The 20,131-nt window shown below is 43.5% G+C and overlaps 1 protein-coding gene across 1 annotated transcript in view; it reads left to right on the top strand.

The window, feature by feature from the left end:
* The window catches only part of ZFAND3 (zinc finger AN1-type containing 3), a 287,031-nt gene that overhangs the window by 257,569 nt on the left and 9,331 nt on the right, over nt 1-20,131 (top strand). The window contains exon 5 of the mRNA XM_031434790.2: nt 2,530-2,697. Within this exon, the coding sequence (XP_031290650.1) occupies nt 2,530-2,697 (168 nt within the window). The remainder of the gene's footprint in view (nt 1-2,529; nt 2,698-20,131) is intronic.

Here is a 20,131-nt window from a genome sequence, read left to right on the forward strand (position 1 = left end):
GAACATTGCATTTCCAGACACACGCTTAGTTCTGTCAGATCGCAATGCAAATGAAAGAGGGTCTGGGCGGCCTCCTTCACATTAGAGGGGCACCGGCATCCTGTCAGGGCCCTCTGGATTTTAACAATTTAATAAGGCAAAAGCTTCAGCTACCGCCCCCTCCTGTGTGGACCCTAATCTCTCTCCTCTCCCCACCTCATCTCCCAGGGTTGGAGGCTGATTTCTTATACAACTGCTCCAGATTTAGTACTTTGTCTTGAAACAAACACGGTTTTTCAGTTATTGCTTTTACTCTAGAATTTTCTCTTCTTGTTGCCCAAAGGGGGGAAAAGTCTAAGTAGGGTGATTAATACAAATAGTGCCATTGCTGGTTTATAAAGAAGGACCCCCTGGAGAGCAGTGTGGCTCAAACCAGGTGGATTCCTTTTGGCTGGCTGCTTTGTAATGATTTACATTTAGATTGTTGCTTGTTGCACTTGTAGGGGAAGGAGGAGGGGGCCTGGTGTGTCTGGCTGCCTCAGTCATCACACCAACCGAGTTTGGACAGCTTTGCTCAGCAGAGCTGGGAAATAGGCTGAACTTGCTTTCAATTGTTTTCATCAAAGGCCTTGTTTAGTTGGTTTGTGTTGGGGGAAAATGTCATGTAGGACTGGAAGAACTAAATGAGATGCAAAATGAAGTTTACAGTTGCTAAGAGTGGTGTGTGCCTTCTGAAAGTCAGTGCACAATGTATTGGGCTGGGAGGCTGTAAAGCACACTATTAACCATCATCACTGTCAGGCCAGTGAGTATTTGGGTGAAGTGCAGCGTCTTCACACAGAGGGGCTGGGGAAGGGGATACAGACAGCCTTCACTGAAATACAGCCAACAATCTGCTGCTTCTCACTAGAGCCACGTTAAATAGAAAGTCAGGACTGCCTAGGAGATTTATTCATTCAAGAAATACTGAGTTGTAGGCATGGAGGACATATTAGCAGGTGAAACTTCTGCCCTCCAGGAGTTTACATCCTCCTGTATGACAATGTAAAAAGATAAGTGCTGTGGTGGAATAAAAGGAAAAGGGAGGAAGGGAAGGGCTATGGGAAGAGGGCAAGAGTGATCTAGATAGAGTTCTCAGGGAAGACATCTTTATTGAAAATGTGGCTTAAAAGACTTTAAAAAGATGAGATCTCCTGTAGATCTGGGTGAAGAGCATTCCAGACATGGGAACAGAAGGTGCAAAGGCCCTGAGGTGGGAGACAGTGAGGAGGCTCATGTGGGTGGGGCAGAGAGAGAGAGCAACAGGAGCTGAGGGCAGGGAGGTGAGATGAGGGCATGTCAGCAAGCAGGGCCTTTCTGAGGGTCGTAGGAAGTATCTGAATTTTTCCTCCGAGAAGGGGAGCTATTAGAGGGTTTTGAACAGGAGAGTGAAGTGATTCTAAGTTTGTTTTTAACAGGATCACTTGGCTGCTGTGTGGAGAGTAGACTGTAGGGACCAGGGGAAGAGCAGGGAGACCAGTTAAGAGGCTCTCCTACTAGGCTGGATGAGATGCTGATGGCTCAGACCTGCGTGGTGGTGGTGGAGGGGTGCAGAGGGCGGGGATCTGGATCTGTTTTGAAGATCGTTTAGGAAACTCCCTTCTAGAGGTGGTTTAGCGCAAATCACTTTGGAACCTTGGCAAGAGGTACATGCTCAGTATGCAGCAGTTCCAGGAATATAGAGCCCCTCAAGTGCTGCCTTTTCTTTGAAGGCAAAAGTTATTTACAGCCTGTCTATGACACGAACTATATTGCATTTTACTTTTTTAAGGCTATCCAAAACACAAGTTGTCACATACTGTACCTCCCTCCACCTGCTGATTTGGCACCAACCCTAGGTTTTGGTGCCAAGTGCTGCCTCTCTGCCACCCCACCATGGAGGCCATGGGACAGCTTGCTTGTGAACAAGCAAGGCTACTTCTTCACTCTGAGTAAAGTGGGGATGGTTTTCAGTATTAGAGCCTGATTCTTGTGTGTTTAGTTGTGCTTAGAAATAAAAAACTTGAGCATTTTTACTAGAAAAGATTGTGGGTCGCTCATGAAACACCGACTTTAGGTATGGAATTGTGCTAAGCATGTTGCTGTAAAGAAGTAGTAGACATAGTCTCTTCTCTGGTGAATTTACAGTCTACTTGAGGACAAAGATTTGAGAAGAGATAGATAACCGATACAAGCAGTAAACAACTAGGGCGCAAAGAAGGAGTGCAGAGAGAGGATCCCATCTCCAGCTCAGATGGCCTCCTTGTAGGGAGCGCTGTTTTTAAAAACAACATAGAACTGATGTTTGATGAGCCAGCACAGCCTCCTCTGCTAGCTCGGGCCTGGCTGGTTAGAGGCCAGCTCTGAAGGTGCAGCGTAAACCAGGCCGGTCAGACTGGCTCTTGCTCACACAGCCGCAGTTCCTAGAAAAGGGCAGTAGTCTGGTCAGAAGAATGCCTGGCAGTACATCCGTCAGCTGTGTCTGTGGGGCCAAGCACTAACCCTGACCCCCAAACGTGTTGTTTTGTTCAGATTCACAGTCTGAGAATGAAGCTTCGCCAGTGAAACGGCCACGACTACTGGAGAGTACTGAACGATCTGAGGAGACCAGCCGATCTAAACAGAAAAGTCGACGTCGGTGCTTCCAGTGCCAAACCAAACTGGAGCTGGTGCAGCAGGAACTGGGATCATGCCGCTGCGGTAAGCGTCTCCCCTGTGGCATGATGGAGACTGTGTCCTTGACACCCTGGTGTAGCTTTGGAACTTATTCCTAAGAGGCTGAAGTCCTTTCTTCTCCTGAGTCCCTCCCTGCAAACTGTAGGTTTGGAGGTTGAGAAATCAGGAGTGGAAGATTCTTATTTCTAAACACCCTTTATTTCCTTTCATACATACAAAAAAGGCCAAAAACATCCTCAACTACTCTTACACATATTTCTTTAGAGTTGCACCGTCACTGCTTACTGCTTTCAACTTCTCCCCACTGTGTGTTACCGTGGTTCCTTCTCATTGATGACTTACTTAGAAATTAACCAAACCAGTGAAATTCTGGGATATGTACCATAAAATTCAGATACTAAATTAATTTTGAATGAGCTTCTTACTATGTATAATAAATGGAAGATTTCTCCTCCATATCCCTTTTAGATTAGAATTTGATTAGAAAATTATTTTCTTTGAACCGTAATTCATTGTCACTTAACCCCTTGAAATAGCTTTAAAGTAACCTTTCCTTCTGTGTCAGCCAGTGTCATACTGACTCTTAGAATTGCTGCAAAGGGATGTATTCTTTTATTATTATTTTTTTAACTTTATACCTACTCTGTATGCAGTGGAACAAAACATAACCTGATCTTCCTTTCCCTTTGACCATATACGACATGTCACATGGAAGCAAAATTGTATAGCTGCATTATTTAGGCTGACTTACAGTTTTCCTGTCCCTGTTTTTATTTCCTGACTTTAAAGCATAGTATTATAAAATTGCTTTGTGGGACCAAGCTATCATCAGGCAGGCTTTGAGGCCTGGCTCTAGCCTCTGAGAATCCTGTATTCTTTGTCCTTAGGAATGAGCAGCCGTAGATACCCTACAAGTCCTGATGCTGGTCGTCAGGACTAGGTGGTTCTCTCAGCAGTTAGAAAGTCAGAGGTACTCAGAGTCCTTCATCTTCTGGAGAGACAGCCATTGCTGCTTCTGTCCCTCAGTTATCTGCCCTGTTGGAAATGAGAAAGACAGGAGTTCCAGCTTCTCAGGGAAACCAAGTTGAAACTCTTTTCCTGTCGTGACTAGAAATCTGTTTGTTACTCACTCTGGTATGTAGCACTCAGCAAGATCAGCAGCGTATATATTTTAGCTTCAGAAGTGGGGACCAGCATGGAGAGTCCAGGTGTCACCGGACGAGTTTTTATTTTTTAGCCTGGCATTTAGTTATCTTATTAAATACTTGTGTGGAAGTGTAAGAAGAGAGGTAGGATGAGGTGGAGCAGAGGCTGTCAGCAGAATTTTCAAATTTCATTTGTGTTCGTGCAGTGTGGCACACCATGGCCCAGGTGAGCCCAGAACCTTATTCTTATCTGTGTCTTGATCAACCCTGCCAGATAATTTAAAATTCTTAGTAGTGGTAGTGAAGGAATACTGTGGTTAGCCAAGGAAACTCGGGTCTGATGGCTAACCGACCTTGCCCATATTGGTTTGTCTGATCTTTGGTGGTCTGCAGATTCTTGCTTCCATCTGCACGTGGACCAGTGGGGGCTTTGGCAGTTCATTTTGTTACCAGTGTTGTGAAGCCTGTGTGGCCATTTGCCTGTTGCTTTTATAACACAGGCCTTTGGTATCTCCTAAATTAGAATCATGGGATTTTCCTGCATCCTACATTTTTGTTTCCTTCTTGAAAGTAACTGAATCCTGGGTATTACGCAGGATTTGCCCTAGTAGGTCAAGCATTCCGTCCATCAGGTGTGCTGTCCTGCCTCTGACAGTGGCTAGTACCTCCTGTCCTTGTCAGGCAAGCAGTGAGAATGCACAGTTCAGTGCTGAGATCCAGAGGGATTGTAACCAAGTCTCCTAGTTTACCCTTCGGCTTTGATGCAAACTACCTAATTTCCTAAGGTCTTAAGCATCGAGCTGAAAATATTTAGAAATACATGTTGGATGACTTTCTCTTCTCCTAAAGTGAAGCCAGCTTGACTGTCTCTGGTAAGTGCAGATTACTCTGCTGTGCTCTTCACCTCTTGGGCACAGGCTGGGTTTCTAAGTGCCTATTGGGTTTGCCACAGGCGTGTATTCTTTTTAAATGATCTAACACATAGTCCCTTGGCTTGCACCCAATTCTGAGTGTCTACTTAAAGAGAGATTGGATTTTTCTGCTGGAGAAGAAAGCCCTGAGCTTTCTGTAGTCCCTCCAGGTGTGGCCTTCCCATAGAGAGCTGAGAGTTCAGTTTGGCCCACGGAGATCATTACACTATGTGCCCAGAAAAATGACTGAGTCAACTGCCACATTGTAAAAGATGAAGGACGGCAGTGGGAACACACACCTCTGGGACTGTCTTTGACAAATAGCTCTTGTGTTCCCCCTGGCCGCCTGCTTGGATCTCTCTAGGAAAAGGTGAGTTTGTAGTTACTTCCTTGAGGATGCATGGAGTGCTGGGGAGACATTTAACTGCCCTGAAAGGTTTTAGAGGAGGGGAAACACAGTAATTATTACTGAAAGTGAAGACTCAGAAAGGTAGTTTGAACTCAAACAGAACACTTTTCCACTGCAAAAAATCTTTACATATATATTCACAGTCTTTTTTTTCCATTCCCCTTCCACTCTGTACAGGTTATTAACTGCTGACAAGAAATTCACATCTCATAAATAATGCTTAAGAGCCATTGCTATATAAATTGAATGTGTTATGAATTGTGATGGGCCTTTTTGTAGCATTCGATGCCTAGAGCAGGAAGAACAGAGGATGTCATTTTCATTAATTTCTAATGAGGTGCCAATTAAAAACAGGGAAGACGCTCCAAAGGGAAGAGTGGCCAAGCTCCCCTGAATCCTCCGCCTGGGGCTGTCATCCAAACACTGCCAGCAAGCCTTCTCTAAAAATTCCATTAAATCACAGTCTCATCGAGAGCACACAGACACATTCAGCTCCCCTTTGATCTTCAAAAGAGCAATTTGTAAGGCGAGTTCTGAGCCTTCTCACATAGGGAACAGCTAGAGGTGATAGGAATTGTTAATTGCCAAGACGCTCCATGGGCTTTCAATAAGGAGGTGAATTTTGAAGATGAATTCTCCTCTGCCTTGCTGTGACTATATAACCTTTAAATCAACAATACCAAAGTAACACCCCTTTCCTGTGAAATCTTTCTGGTGCCAATTAGGAAAGGCATATGGTGAGGCAGGAATGATATGCAGACATCCTAGAATATCTTCAACAGTTTAACTTCTCAAGATGGATAACAATTGCATAAAAATGAATTTATTTATTTCATTTTCTACTCAGTAGGCAAATTGATCATTGTCATTATAGGACTCTTGGCTCTCCAGATGCCACCAGAGGGTGTTCTTGTGAAATCTGGCCATCCACCTCACAGCCATGTGAATGCTGTGTGTTTTCTAAGCAGATCTCGCATGATGCACACCGCGTGGCTTTTTAATCGCTGTGTGCTGCTTCCCAGAACCACAGAATTAACTTTTAAATACCAGTCTTAAGAGTTTGTGTAAGTGATCACGTATTTTCAATTGGCAGTGACTTAAACTGTAAGCTGATACGCTCCCTTTTGGGACAGCAGTGATTTTACTAACCTCTTAGTAATCGGACTTCCTTTATTGCTTTCAAAATAAATTTTACATTCACTTTAGAAACTCAGAGTGATGCTTTAGCTGGGACTTTTAGTTTATCATCTCCAAGCGCCTCAGTGGTCATTTCTGCTTTATCATTCACTGTCAGGCTAAATTCAGCAAGCATAAAGCATTTTGCTAGGTTTTGTGGAGAATATGGGAGCTGGAAAACGGACTGTAGGAGTTCATAGTTTAGGTCAGTGATTTCAAACTTGAGTGGGCATCAGAATCCCATGGAGGGCTGTTAAAACAGACTGCTGGTCCCACCCCCAGAGCTTCTGATTCAGTGGGCCTGTGCGTGTTTGACACATTCCCAGGCAATGCTGCTGCTGCTGCTGGTCTGAGGACCATGCTTTGAGAACCGCTGCTCTAGGCACTTCTCAATCCTCAGAAGCCTCTGAAAAATAGAATGTCTGGGTCTCACTCTAAAGAGGTTTCCAGATACTGTTTTTAACTTTTTATTTGGAAATTAAAATTTTTTTCTTCGACCATTTGAGAGTAAGTTGCAGACATTGTGGCCCTTTATCCCCGTAAACTTGAATGTTTCCTGAGAGCAGTTACTCTGTATAACCACAGCACAGTTACCAGCTTCAGTAAATTGATACCAATGAGTACTTTTATCAGACCCGTTGTCCATATTCTAGTTTGCTGGTTGATCCAGTAATGCTCTTTATAAAAGCATTTTTTCCTCCAGTACAGAACCCAGTTTGATGATCAAGTATTGCATTTAGTTGTCATGTCTCTTTAGACTCTTAACCTGGAACATTTTCACGGCCTTTCTTTGCTTTTAATAATATTGGCGTTTTTGAAAACCACATTCCTTCACTCCCCTCTTCTTGCCCTCCCTGACTTCCCACTTATTTTTACTCTGTGCATTCCTCATGTGGGGTTTGTCTGATGTTTCTTCACAATTAGATTCAGATTCTGTATCCCAGCCAGAATGCTGTGTGAGTGATGCCATCTTCTCCTCGGGATTACACACTGAGGGCACCGGTGTCCATCCTCTTCTCGTTGTTGACATAAACTTTGGTTTACTCACCCGGTCAAGGTGTTGTCTGATTTCTTTAAAAATAGTTACTATTTTTGCCCTTGCGACTGGTAAACAATCTGTGGAAAACACTTTATGACTCTATAAATGTCCTGCTTATCATCAGAAATGTCTCCTAGATTTAGCATCCATTGATGATTCTTGCCAGAACCAATCTTTACTATGACAATTGCAAAATGATGATTTTCTAACCTCAGTTCTCCTTCTGCATTTACCATTTCCACTCAGCATTCTTCTGTAAGTGAGACCCCTCCTCCCCACTTACTTTTCAGTTATTGGTACAGACTCATGGGCTCTTACATTTTTCAGTGGTTTATAATTCATTACTGTACATAATTATTTTGGTGCTCAAATTGTCCCGGATTTGGCCAGTGGAAACTCCTTCAAGCTGAATTCTGTGTTTTTGTGATGTGCCTCCCATTTTTAAAAAAGGATTTTCTTACTCTCTGGCATGATAAGATGTGTTCTGGATGTATCTTGTACTTAGCTTTAGCCAGTCCTGGAATCAGCTGCTTTTTCAAGGATCCCCAGTGTGATTTAAATATGCATTCAGAGTAGGAATTTGCTGGTCCTGAGAGGAAGGGAGGCACATGCATAAAATAATTGTCATCCAGGGCAGCCTACCATGAGTTTTAACCAAGGTACAAGCCATACATTACAGGAATACGGGGCGGGGGAGATTAATTCCAACTGGAAGACTCTGGACAGGCTTCCACAATGGAGCATTAAAGGAAGAGTGGGGCTTGAATGTGCAGAATGCTTGGACCAAGCTGGTGTTCTGAAGGTGACCTCTGTGCAGCCTGATGGAGCCTTGGGGTTGAGTGAGGAGAGAATGCTAGAAAGGGAGTCCAGATTTCAGGCTGTAGGATTTGGACAATGGTTTGCAATGAAAAGCTATCATTGATTTTGAGTATGGTCAACACCATCTAATTTGATTTTTTTTTTTAAATTAAGCACACAGTAAAGCCCAGAAGGCTGTTGACTCTTTTTAGAGGAGTCATCTAGGAGGAATGTGAACTGATTCATTAAGTGAAAAGGAATGTATGTGTCAAAGCCATCCCTGCCACTACAGGGTGCTGCACAGTGAATGAATAGTGATGCCCTGAGATCGAGTGAGCTGGGAGCTTTGGTGATTATGAAGTGAGTAGGTGACATGAAACTACTAGGCCGGTCCATTTTGCCAATATGAGAAACCACCACAGATAAGCTCATGTGTAGGCCTTTATTTTAACTCTCTTCCAAGTGTGATTTAAACCTGTCAGGAACATTTGGCATTCTGTCCTGTGTCTCAAAGAAGGCGAAGCAGTATGTTCCTATAAAAGGCTTTATTCTGTATACAGAGTTCTAGCCTGGATCTGTCTGAAAACCCTGCCATCCAGGGAAACACTCTGGTCCTTTATCATAACAAATTGGTTTAGCTGGTTAAGAGTTATCGTTACTGCCGTTGAGTGGAGAGTCCCTCTCTGCTATGTACTACGTAGAGAGTGTGGTGACCAAGAGCCCAGCCCCTTAGGAGCTCCTCGTTTTTCTGCTGAGTCTGGCAGTGAAAGGCTGAAGTTTCCCCAGCACTTCTAAGATAGCAGCGGGGTGTATGTTATCTTACAGCTCAAGAGAGCGTGTCTGCCCACCCTCCCAAAAACAAAAACAGAAACCTTCAGTGAGAGTTACTGTATTTGTGAGAGCTAAGAGTAATTGGAAATCTTGTGGCAGATTCTGAGAAAGTTTACTCCCTTTACTACTCTCTTCCTTTCACTTTCAGTGTACTTTCACCTAAAAACAGTATGCTATCTATATTCCCCATTTAATCTTTAATGTATAAGAGTTCTGGTCTAAAACCAAACAGATTAGTCTCTCTGCTCCTCCTCTAAATTGTAGGTTGAGGTATCAGAGCAAAACAAATCAAATCTTTACTGAACTCCAGCTCCATACATTTAGCCCTAAATTAGATCACCATGTCCCATACACTTGTCAAGCTAGAGAGGGAGACTGGAAACATGAAAAGCTCCCTTCCCTAGCGATGGAGCATCAAAGACCAAGCTTTTAAAAGACAAAATGGGGAGAGCACATTTGCTGAAGCCTGTGTCACGTCCCCACTCATACCCTCCTGACAAGTGAAGCAGCAGAGCCTTGTACCATGAAGTGACACGTTTTCCATCTGGATAGCACACTGAAGCTACTGCTATAGTCCAGTCTTAACAGTAGCACAATAAAAATTTTTTTGATCGACTTTATTTTTTTTTTTTAGAGCAGTTTCAGGTTCACAGCAGAATTGAGCAGAAAATACAGAGTTTGCACATAGCCCTCCCTGCCCACACATATATACTCTCCTACTCTCAACATCCCTCATCAGTGTGGCATGTTTGGTACAATCAGTGAAGCAACATGGGCACATTATTAGCAACCTAAGTCCATAGTTTACATTAGGGCTCACTCTTGATGTACATTCTATGGGTTTTGACAAATGCATATGACATGTAGCCACCACTACAGTATCATACAGGATAATTTCATTGCCCTAAAAATCCCAGCACAATAATTTTATTAGGACTATTTGGCTAGATTACCCTGTTTAGAATATTACTTTATGGATTAGAATACTACTTTATAGAGAGGGAAAAAAATGGCTTATTGTAAAAGGAAATGAAATTTTTTTGGTTTAATTCTAAGAGTAAAAAATTTCAGTTAATTCTTTGCCCAGCAAGGGGTATGTATGTATGTGTTTTACAGATTTTTTAAATGTAAATTTACATACCATAAAATTTACCCGTTTTATTCAGTGAGTTTTAGTAACTTTTAAGTTGTGTGGCCATCACCAAATTCAAATTTTAGAATACTTCCATCACCCCAGAAAGCTCCCATATGCCCCCTTTTCAGTCAGTCCCTACATTCTCCTACCCTAGTCCTAGGCAACCACTGCCCTGCTTCTGCTGATAGAATTTTTTTGCCTTTTCTAGAATTTTAACATCAGTGAATTCATACAGTATGTATGTAGTCTTGTATGTCTACATAGCATGTTGTTTTTGAGATTTATCCATGTTTTTACGTGTCAGTAGTTCATTCCTCTTTAACGTTAAGTAGTATTTCATTGTAGGGATACCACATTTGTTTATCCAATTTACCAGTTGACATATATTTGGGTTGTTGCCATTTTGGGGATATTATGAGTAGAGCTGCTATAAATGTTCATGCAGAAATCTTTGTGTGGACATAATGTTTTAATTTCTTGGGTAAATACATAGAGGTGAAATTGCCAGGCTGAATGGTCATTAACATTTTAAGAAAATCCCACCAGCAGTGTGTTAGGCTTCCAGTTTCTCCAGGATTTGCCAACATTTAGTATTGTCATTCTTTCTAACATTAGTTATTCTAGTGGTTGTGTGGTACTATCTTATACTATGGTGTGTTAGTTAGCTTTTCTCTAATGACCAGTGATGTTAAGCATCGTATTCACATGCCTTTTGGCCACTCAGGTATCTTCTTTTCTGAAGAGTCTGTTTATACTTCACATATTTTGCTCATTTTTAAAAGATTTACAGAATTGCCATTTTAACAATATTTCCAAACCATGAATATATGTCCCTCCATTTAATTCTTAAATTTTACAGCAATGTTTTACATTTTTCAGTATACATCTTTTGTTAAATTTATTCCTAAGTATTTTAATTTTTTGATGCTATTGTGAATAACATTTTAAAATTTTATTTTCAGATTGTTCTTTGCTGCCAATTCAAAATGCAGTCAATTTTTGTATATGGTCTTTTATTGTGCAGCCTTACTAAATTTATTTATTTGTTATAGATTTTTTAGGGTTTCCTACATCTATGATCATGTCATCTGCAAATAAGGGCAGTTTTACTCCTTCTGATCTATATGCCTGCTACTTCTTTTTCTTGTATTATTGCACTGGCTAGGATCTCTAGCATAATGTTGAATGGAAGTGTTGAGAATGGACCTCCTTGCCTTTTCCTTGATCTTAGGTGGAAAGAATTCAGTCTTTTACTGTTAAGTATGATTTAGCTGTAGATTTGTCATATCTGTCCCCTAACCCCAACAAATTTTAATAGTTGTTACCTGTGGAATGCATTGTAGAAGACGCAGGAAATGTTCGGGTACAGTCTCCCAAAACAGATGATAGAGCCGGTGATGAGCCACCATGTGGCCTCTGTAAAAGGTCAACAAAGCTGTGCTGTAAGGAGTTTTGCCATTCCGTGTTTACAGCTGAAGCCTGTCCTTCTGTTCATAGTCATATGTAATGTGCTGTCTAGCTGTAGTGCAGAGAGCCTGTGACCTGAGGGCACGCCTTTTTCCTAAACCAGTATCATAACAAGACACCCAGGATGCTGTTCTGGGTTATTCTCACTCAAGGTGGTAAAAGTAAACCACAGTGAGCTATGTTTGAAATGGCTTGTTTGAATTAAATGCTCTTACCACAGGACAAACTCACAAAAACTTTGTGGGTAGATATGTCATAGAATCACATACCACCGGGATTAGAAGGAGCCTTGGCAACCATTTAGTCCAACCCCCATTCATTTTTTTTTTTAAATAAATGAGGAAACTAAGACTAGAAAGGTTGCTACGAGCCTTATATCACACCTGTGTGCTAAATATTAGTATGTCATGCAGTCTTTGGTCTGAAACTCAAGGACTGTTGAAGAGTTTCTGACCCACACGGCTGCTCACAGCAGTGCCCAGTGCCCCCTCCCTTCAGCATAGCTTTCAGCCCCACTAACTACAACTTCTTATCACTTATTCCTGCCCATCCCTCCATGGACATCTGTTCCATCATGCAGCTTCTCTATTCTGAGGTACCCAGAAGATTTCTTGGTCTTTCCTTCAAATTAACACACCTGAATCTTTTAACCTTTTCTTAGTTCAGCCTCCAAAACCTTGTTCAGGACCTGGGACTCTTGTATGAACACTTCACAGGGAAATGCCATCAGATTAGACCAGTTGTGGTAAAAAATAAAGTATTTAGCATTTAATCAAAATAATAGGATTAAGATTTTTTTCTTTCAAAATTGATAACAAATTGTTCACAAAATACTGCTAAAGCAGTGTCCTTTATGGACCCTTTAATGTATGTAGTTAAAACTAATTCATGATCAGTACATAGTATGCAAGTATCTGCTACTAGACACTGCCTTCCTACTGCTTATGTGACTCCTTCTTGAGCAGTGCTTCTCAAAAAGACCAGCACTTCAGAGTCCCTGGGTAGATGGGGGTGCTTCTTTGGAAAGTAAAAATGCTCAGGCAAGTCTAATATACCCTGAAGTTTGATATATTGCCTATACACTTAATGCTCATTTCTTCATAGGAAATGCAAAGGGAATTTAAGGACGAAATAGAATTACTAAAAATTCCCAATAAAGTCATCCATATCATAGAGATTTTGTATCAGATCTAAGTGACTCCAATCTCTTTCACTTAGAGATTTACATCTTCTGAGTATTTAACACATGCCTTCCTCCACTGGTCTCCTGTCTCCTGCTAGACTCTAAAATCCTCAGAAACCAGGATCATGTGTTCTGTAGCTTCCCATAGCCCCTGTTAGAGGATGTGGCCTATACCCTGTCAGTGTTGACTGATAGCTTAAGACAAAAAATTAGAAGTCAAAGAAATGTGGTGTTCCAGTGAGCCTGCTGATTTCTCAGGGGGAAAGCCCTTTTGTGGTAGTGTTGGAAAGCAGGCCCAAACAGGTGACTGGGAGAAGGTCTGGGCCAGTCTCCATGTAAATTCTTGACACCAGGGTACATGTGCAACCTGAGGGTTTCCTGGTGGAATAATTGGCTGAAGTAATACATTTTAGATAGAAAACCTTAGCATTATTTATTTTTATATATTTTTATCTACCTTGAATTTTTATTGGTTGAGGGGGAAAAGTCAGGCAAGAGATATATGCTATCAGAGTTGTGTTGCTTTCGTGGTCTAATTAAAATTATTTGACATGCTTACAGTTTAATTAAATACTCGACTTTGGGGTTGGGTGTATTTGCATAAATAAAACCTGTGATTCATCTTGCGATAATTAAGAGGGGCTCTTGGGAGGTCACAGAGACTACTGGGTCACAGGCCTACTGTGTATAACCACACTAGTCTCTCATTCCTGCCTAACAAACCTGTCACTCTCTGACACAGAATTCAAGCACTTAAGTGACTTAGAAGTTATCTATCTGGTGCTGGTCCGGCCCCTGAACTGACAGAAAGCTCGTCAGCAGTGTCCGGACAGGCAGTCCATCCAGCCTGGAGGGAGTGTGGCATGTCTTGTCGCAGGCAGCGTAGACTGAGTAGGTGCTTCTTCCATTGAACTGAAACTAGCCTCCATATGTAACATGTCCTGGTTCTCCTCACTTTGCCCTTGGAGAGACCTGTCACAAATCATCTGCCTCTCCTGCCAGCTGTCTCTGCAGATGTTTGAACTTGGTGGCTTTTGCTTTCCAGCACTTCAGTTCCTTCAGTAGGAAGTCCATTCACAGGGACTAAAGAACTGGTGTGGGGACATCGAGGACAGGGTAGGGCACAGGAACGCCAGACTGGGCTCAGGGTTTGTCTCCATAGGTGTCCTCGTCAGAGGCCCTCACAAAATCTGGGTGTCTTTTTAAACAAAACCTTTCACCTGCTCATCTTCTGGGACTGCTCAGAGTCTTCTCTTCTGTGGAGTCTGTGGTTGGCCTCTGTTGCTGTAGTTCTCAGAACATACTGAAATTGTCTGTCCTAATGTCTGTCCCTCCTCCCAGACCACAGGCACTGGAGGGCAGAGGCCGTATTTTGTTCTTTGTGGCTCTCAGCAGCTATTGCAGTACCTGGTGTGCACTGTTTGTTGCGTCAACGAATGAACTGGTGAGCCCTGTACCATTGCAGTTGTGATCCTCTGGTTAAAGAAAAAAGAACGGCTTTATTGAGCGCCTGCTACGTACTGGATGCCTGCGGCTGTGTTGTATCATTTGACCCTTATAAAAGCATTGTTGGACAAATGGTACTCCATTTTTACAGAGGTGAAACTCAAGCTTTGAAGTTAGTAACTCAGAAATATTAAGGAAGCACCTGGTACTTGAACCTAGGTGTGTTGAGCTTCTAGACTCCCACCACTTTTTTATGTCCCCAGACTGGCCCATGGGGTGCCCTAAACAGTGAAGAGATGACTGCAGCATGAATTGTCTCTTTTTTTCAGCCATATATGGATCTCAGCCATTCCTTGAGCACTTCTGCATCTCAGCGATGCTTTCTGTTGAACACTGAATGGTAAAAATCTGTGTGGCGACCACTTGAGACAGTGTTAGTCATCCCCGTGCACCGATCCATGTGCCACTTGTCACTCCATCTAGATGCGATGCTTCTGGAGGACAGGGTCCACGGCCTTGTGCCACCTTTTGTCCCCCACTGCGCCTGGGTAATCTGAGACGCAGCGGCACTTAATTCCATTTTCTCCTGAGTGCTAATTCATGTCCTCATTTTCCTTGAAAACTTTCCTCTTCCAGGATACCTGATGCAGTTGACCTCTCCCCAGTGCCCCCGGTTTATTACAGAGAGCTGGATTGCATTGATTTTATTTGCAGTTGATTTCTTGCTTTGCTTCTTGTGTCCTTCAGCTGTCTTCCTCTCTGAGCGTCTGCAGCTGTCTTTAAAGGCAGGAACTAGCGACTTCATTTTTTTCCTTCTCCTCCACCCAGCCCCTAGAATAGAGCTCTGTAAAATAAACAGTGCGCAGATGACCAGTAAACACTTTTGACTCCTTGCGCCTGATGGCTTCTTTCCCTTCCTGGACTGACAGCCCAGCACTGGAGCTTGAATCCCTTATTTATTAGATGAGATTTCTACAGCACCTTTCCTCTGAAGAGATCAATATCGGTGAAGTTTGTTTCTGCCTCTGGAAAGTGCTTTTACCTAAGCAGACCCAAGTTCTGGTAAGATTGCGCGATAGTCCTTACTCCTCAAGTCCTGGGCCCTGGAGATGCAGGCTCTGGGACAGGTGTTGCCACTTCAAGTTTGCTTCCTTGTTGCCGACAGTGAGCCTAAAACAGGACTGTGACAAGTAGCAACACAGCTCTGCAGTGTTGGTTGATTTTATAGCCTGTGTAACCAGAAGAGAACTTGGATTTGGGGATTTAGGGGGCGCTGCCGCCTTTTAGAAGGCAGATATGGAGAAGGCTGCTGACTGACTGGGGCCCCAGGACGGTGTTCAGGGGTTATTGGCTCTCTCACAGGGCCTGTCATTGTCAGAACTGTCCAGCCTCTGAGTCTCAAAGTCATGACGCCAAGGAGCTGGGTCCCTGGGACAGGACCCACGAAGGGCATGAAACCCAGAGACTCAAAAGAAACCAGTGCTGGTGAGGCAGGAATGAGCACTGGTGGGAAAGGAGCTGTCACACTGCAGACGTTGGGGAGTCAAGACTGACCAGGAGGTACTGGAGGAGAGTTCAGAGGCCACAGACTGAAGAGGGTGTGGATGAGTCTGCCCGGTAATGTACTGGAAAAGTGCCTGAAGTCACTGGACCAGCTGGCTTCTCTAGGAAATTGCTCACCTTTCCACATCTCCTTGTTTGTGCAGACTATTCCCATCCCTGTTTGGGGCTAGGCAGAGCTCAGTAGGAATGATGACATCTCCTGTGGGCCTTGCGGACAGACGAGGGCTGCAGCATGGAGGCTGCTTGGTGTGGATACTCAGCACCACAAACTCGGCCTGCCTCCAGCCTGCAGTCCGGGAAACGCCCTCTGCTGGCAGGGCAGGGGTTAAGGCAGCCACAGTTACTGAGGCACGAAAAAGAAAAAAAGAAAAAGTGTTGGAGAGAAAGAGGAAGGAAACAAAGTAGAGAAGGCTTAGAAATGTAAAGAAATGAGAAGAGAGGAGAAATGGGGGTGTGGCTGGGTTGGGGAGTGCCGGCATTTACTCAGGGGTGCTGCGAGCTTGGGAGGGCCCACGTCTTACTCCCTCCTGCAGTTTGAAAGGTGTTTTCTTTCTGTGTTGTCACCTGTGAAGCTGAGAGGTAGGGCCACTGAACTGTCTATTCTCTACCCCAACACAGTGCCTGGGACACAGCTGGAAGGAGGGAGTGACAAGAATTGCCCCTCTTTGCTTTGGGTACCTCACCAACTGCTCTACATGTAAAATGTACAGAGCCTGGTGGATGCCTGGGACAGATGACACTGGGCTGTGGGGACCTCCGCCCCCATGGCTGTCTTCCACAGCAGGCAGCCAGTCCCTGTTCCAGGGAGTCCTCTAGAAAGTACTCTGGGGCTGCACACAGGTGTCAGGTGCTCTCCTCTGGCCAAGTTTTCTGTTACATACGTATTGGTCAAGGTTCTGCTTGTGATGCAGGAGATGGGCTGTTCTTGGGGTGTAGGGTGAGAAGCGGCAGGTGTGGCTGCGGCTGTTGAAGACGCTGCCTGTGGGTCAAGGTGGCTTAGTCTGGTGGCAGCCCGTCTGCTCCCCGAGGAGCTGAGCAGGCCTCTTCCTCCCTGGATTGAGGACAGCTGCTGTGCAGCAACAGGCCACTGCTCTCCACACGCTCACATGCCCTTCTCTGGGCTCCTGTCAGCACGCGATGGGGTTTGTGTGTCCTTGTGATTCATGCACAGGATGACATGTGCTCTGTAGAGCTGTGCACTGACTGCGGAGTTACAGGTTCACCCACGAAGGGGAGAGTTCCAGCTTTCCAATTAAAGGGCCAACTTTGTGTTAATTCTGTTGCATCAATTAAATTGCCCTGAACTGTTGAATTGTTACCCCAGGATTAATTTTCCTCAGAATCTGGAGTAATTGACCAAAATACTAGGGTAGAGTAGAAAATGAATGTCAGTGGGAACCTGTGTGATTATGTTCAGTTCTTCATTATCTGTACTCAGCTCATTTGTGATCATGAGTTTACAGCAAAGTTTTAATTCCAGGAGAGGATCTAATGCCATCTTGGACATTTCTGGGTTGTCTCTCAGATTGAGCTCAGTGAATGCAGGCTTGTATTAATAATGGCAATAGAAAAGCATATTAGGAAAGTAAACCTGTGACTGTGAAAAAAAAAAAAAAAAGAAAGGAGTATATCCAAAGGCAGACAGTAATAGCTTTTAGATTGTGCTCGCTGTACCCCTGTTCATCCAGGTAGCTGGAAGTAGACTGTGTGGTGGTGATCCTCTCCAGGAGTGGGGGTGAGGGGCATAATTACCAACAGTAAACACTTTTATTTCTAGAAGTAGTTTTCTTTGAGTAAAATGTGAACTCAAATTACTTATTCATTCCACTTACTAATCTTTACTGAGTTCCAGAGGAACAGCAGGGAATAAAACTGACCAAGTCCCCGATCTCATGGTGTTTTTATTCTTTGTGGGAGAGATGCAGTAAATGAGGGAACAGATAAACAAGACGCTTTCTGATCGGAGTAAGTGCCATGATGTAATAGACTGGCAGAGAATGAGGGGTGGGAGGCCAGCACCGGGGAGGAGGTGAAAACTGAACTGAGACCAAAGCTGGGAGAGCCAGCCATTCAGAGAGCTAGGAAAAAGGTGTCCTAGTAGTCACAGAGAACACCAGCGGCCCCGGGGACAGGAACAAACCTGGGCACATCTGAGGACCAGAACGGCGGCCGGTGTGGTCAGATCACAGTGCACAAGGAGAGCAGAGAGGCAGGCAGGGGCCAGATGGGGCTTGGAGGCCTTTGCAAGGAGTTAGAATTTTATTCTAACGTAGTGGGAGGCCACTGAAGGGTTTTAAGCAAAGGAGCAACAAGGTCTGATTTACGTTTTAAAAATAGCCTTCTGGGAGATAAACATAAATGTCTGTATATGCACAGAATCTTAAGAATAGGTAAGAACTGGTAGTGGTGGTTGCTTTGCCTCTGGGGAGGTAACTGAGAGCATGGGGTGGGAGACTTACTTTTTGCTGAATATTGTTTTATAGAAACTGAACTTCTATTATATTCGTGTATTGTCTATTAAAAGAAGAATTAATTAACAAATATGAAAAAGTACATCTTAGGTCATTTATCCTTAAAAACGAAGGAAGGAAGGAAGTATGGATTGATGAGAGGGAAGTACTTCAGGATACAGGGAAAAGTAGACAAATGCGAGGTTAGGGTGACAGCACTGGCTCTGGCCACATGAGCTCTTACTGGTGTTTACTTGTCCCTTAAGGTTCAGAGAACATAGCCAATTTTTTTTTATTTTATTGAAATATAGTTGATTTACAACATTGTGTTAGTTTCAGGTATACAGCAGTGTGATTCAGATTGATTGATTGATTATTTCAGATTATTTCCCATTATAGGTTATTGCAAGATACCAAATATAGTTTCCTGTGCTATACAGTAAATCCTTGTTGCTTATTGATTTTATGTATAATAGTTTGTATCTGTTAATCCCACACTCCGAGTTTCTCCCTGCCCCCATTTTCTCCTTTGATAACTGTAAGTTTGTTTTCTATGTCTGTGAGTCTTTGTTGTATATAGATTCTTTTTTAATTTTTAGATTCCACATATAAGTGATAGCATATGAGTTTTTCTGACTTACTTCACTTAATGTGATAATCTCTAGGTCCATCCGTGTTGCTGCAAATGGCAATATTTCATTCTTTTTTATGGCTGAGTAATAGTCCTTTGTGTGTACGTGTACACACACACACCCACTTCCCTACCTTCTTAAACCAACTGCCTGTTGATGGGCACTTGGGTTATTTCCAACTCTTGGCTATTTATTGTAAATAGTCCTGCTATCTGAACATCGGGGAGCCTGGATCTGTTTGGGTTAGTGGAGGACATAGTCTGTTTGTAACTAAACTTTGAGTGAGCTGTACACTGTTCTAGGCATAGGAGAGGTGTGATAAGTTACAGAAACAGGGTTTTCGCGTTCATGAAATCTCTTCAGGGAAACAAGTTAAGTGAAAAATTACACAAATGACCCTGTAATTACAATTGTGACTGGTGATTGAAGGAGGAGTCCAGGATGCCATGAAAGCATATAAGGCGTCCCTAGCCTCATCTCAGGGTCTAGGACGAGCTTCCTGAGGAAGAGCCCATGAAACTGAGGCCATAAGAAGCAAGACTTCAGTCAGGTCAGTGCGTCTAGATCATGGAGTACACAGGGTGAATGGCAGGAAGAGCACAAGAGGCAGCGGGACAGGAGCATGTTGAGATGGTGGACTTTATTGTAATTCTCCGGGAACCATTCAAGAGTTTAAATGAAGGAGTGAAGTTATCACAGGTCAGGGGGATGGAATCACCTCGGCTGCTGTGAGGAGGATGGATTTCATGTGGGGTCACCTAGAGGAAGGCAGCTATTGCAGTAGCCTCGGCCTGGGACACTGGTGGCTTTGACTAGGTGAGGGCAGTGTAGATGGAAAGAAGAGAATGGATTTGATTTGTAAAACACGATCCACAGGGCTTGGTAATTGAATGTGAAGAATGAGGAAGCTACCAAGGACGACTATGAGCTTGTGTCACGAGCCCCTGGCTGCATGGTGGCCCTGTTTTCCTAGCGTGCGGGACACTGAAGGAAAAGCAGGTTTGTGGAGAAATAGCAGGTATTCTTTTTTGGACATCTTAAGTTTGAGGTTTTCAAGATACTAAATAGACAATTGGATACAGCAGCATGGAGCTCCAAAGAGAGGTCTGGGGCGAAGACAGAGATTTCAGAGTTGTTAGTATATATAGTTAGAATTTTAAACCTTGAGAGAATGTGTGGGGTGAGACAAAAACAAGGTGCAGCACTGAATAATCCTAATACTTAAAGGACAGTTGATGATGGGCTACCAGAGAAAGAGAAGGGAGACGAAGAA

This window comes from Camelus dromedarius, chromosome 19, assembly GCF_036321535.1.
Source record: "Camelus dromedarius isolate mCamDro1 chromosome 19, mCamDro1.pat, whole genome shotgun sequence".
NCBI lineage: Eukaryota > Metazoa > Chordata > Mammalia > Artiodactyla > Camelidae > Camelus > Camelus dromedarius.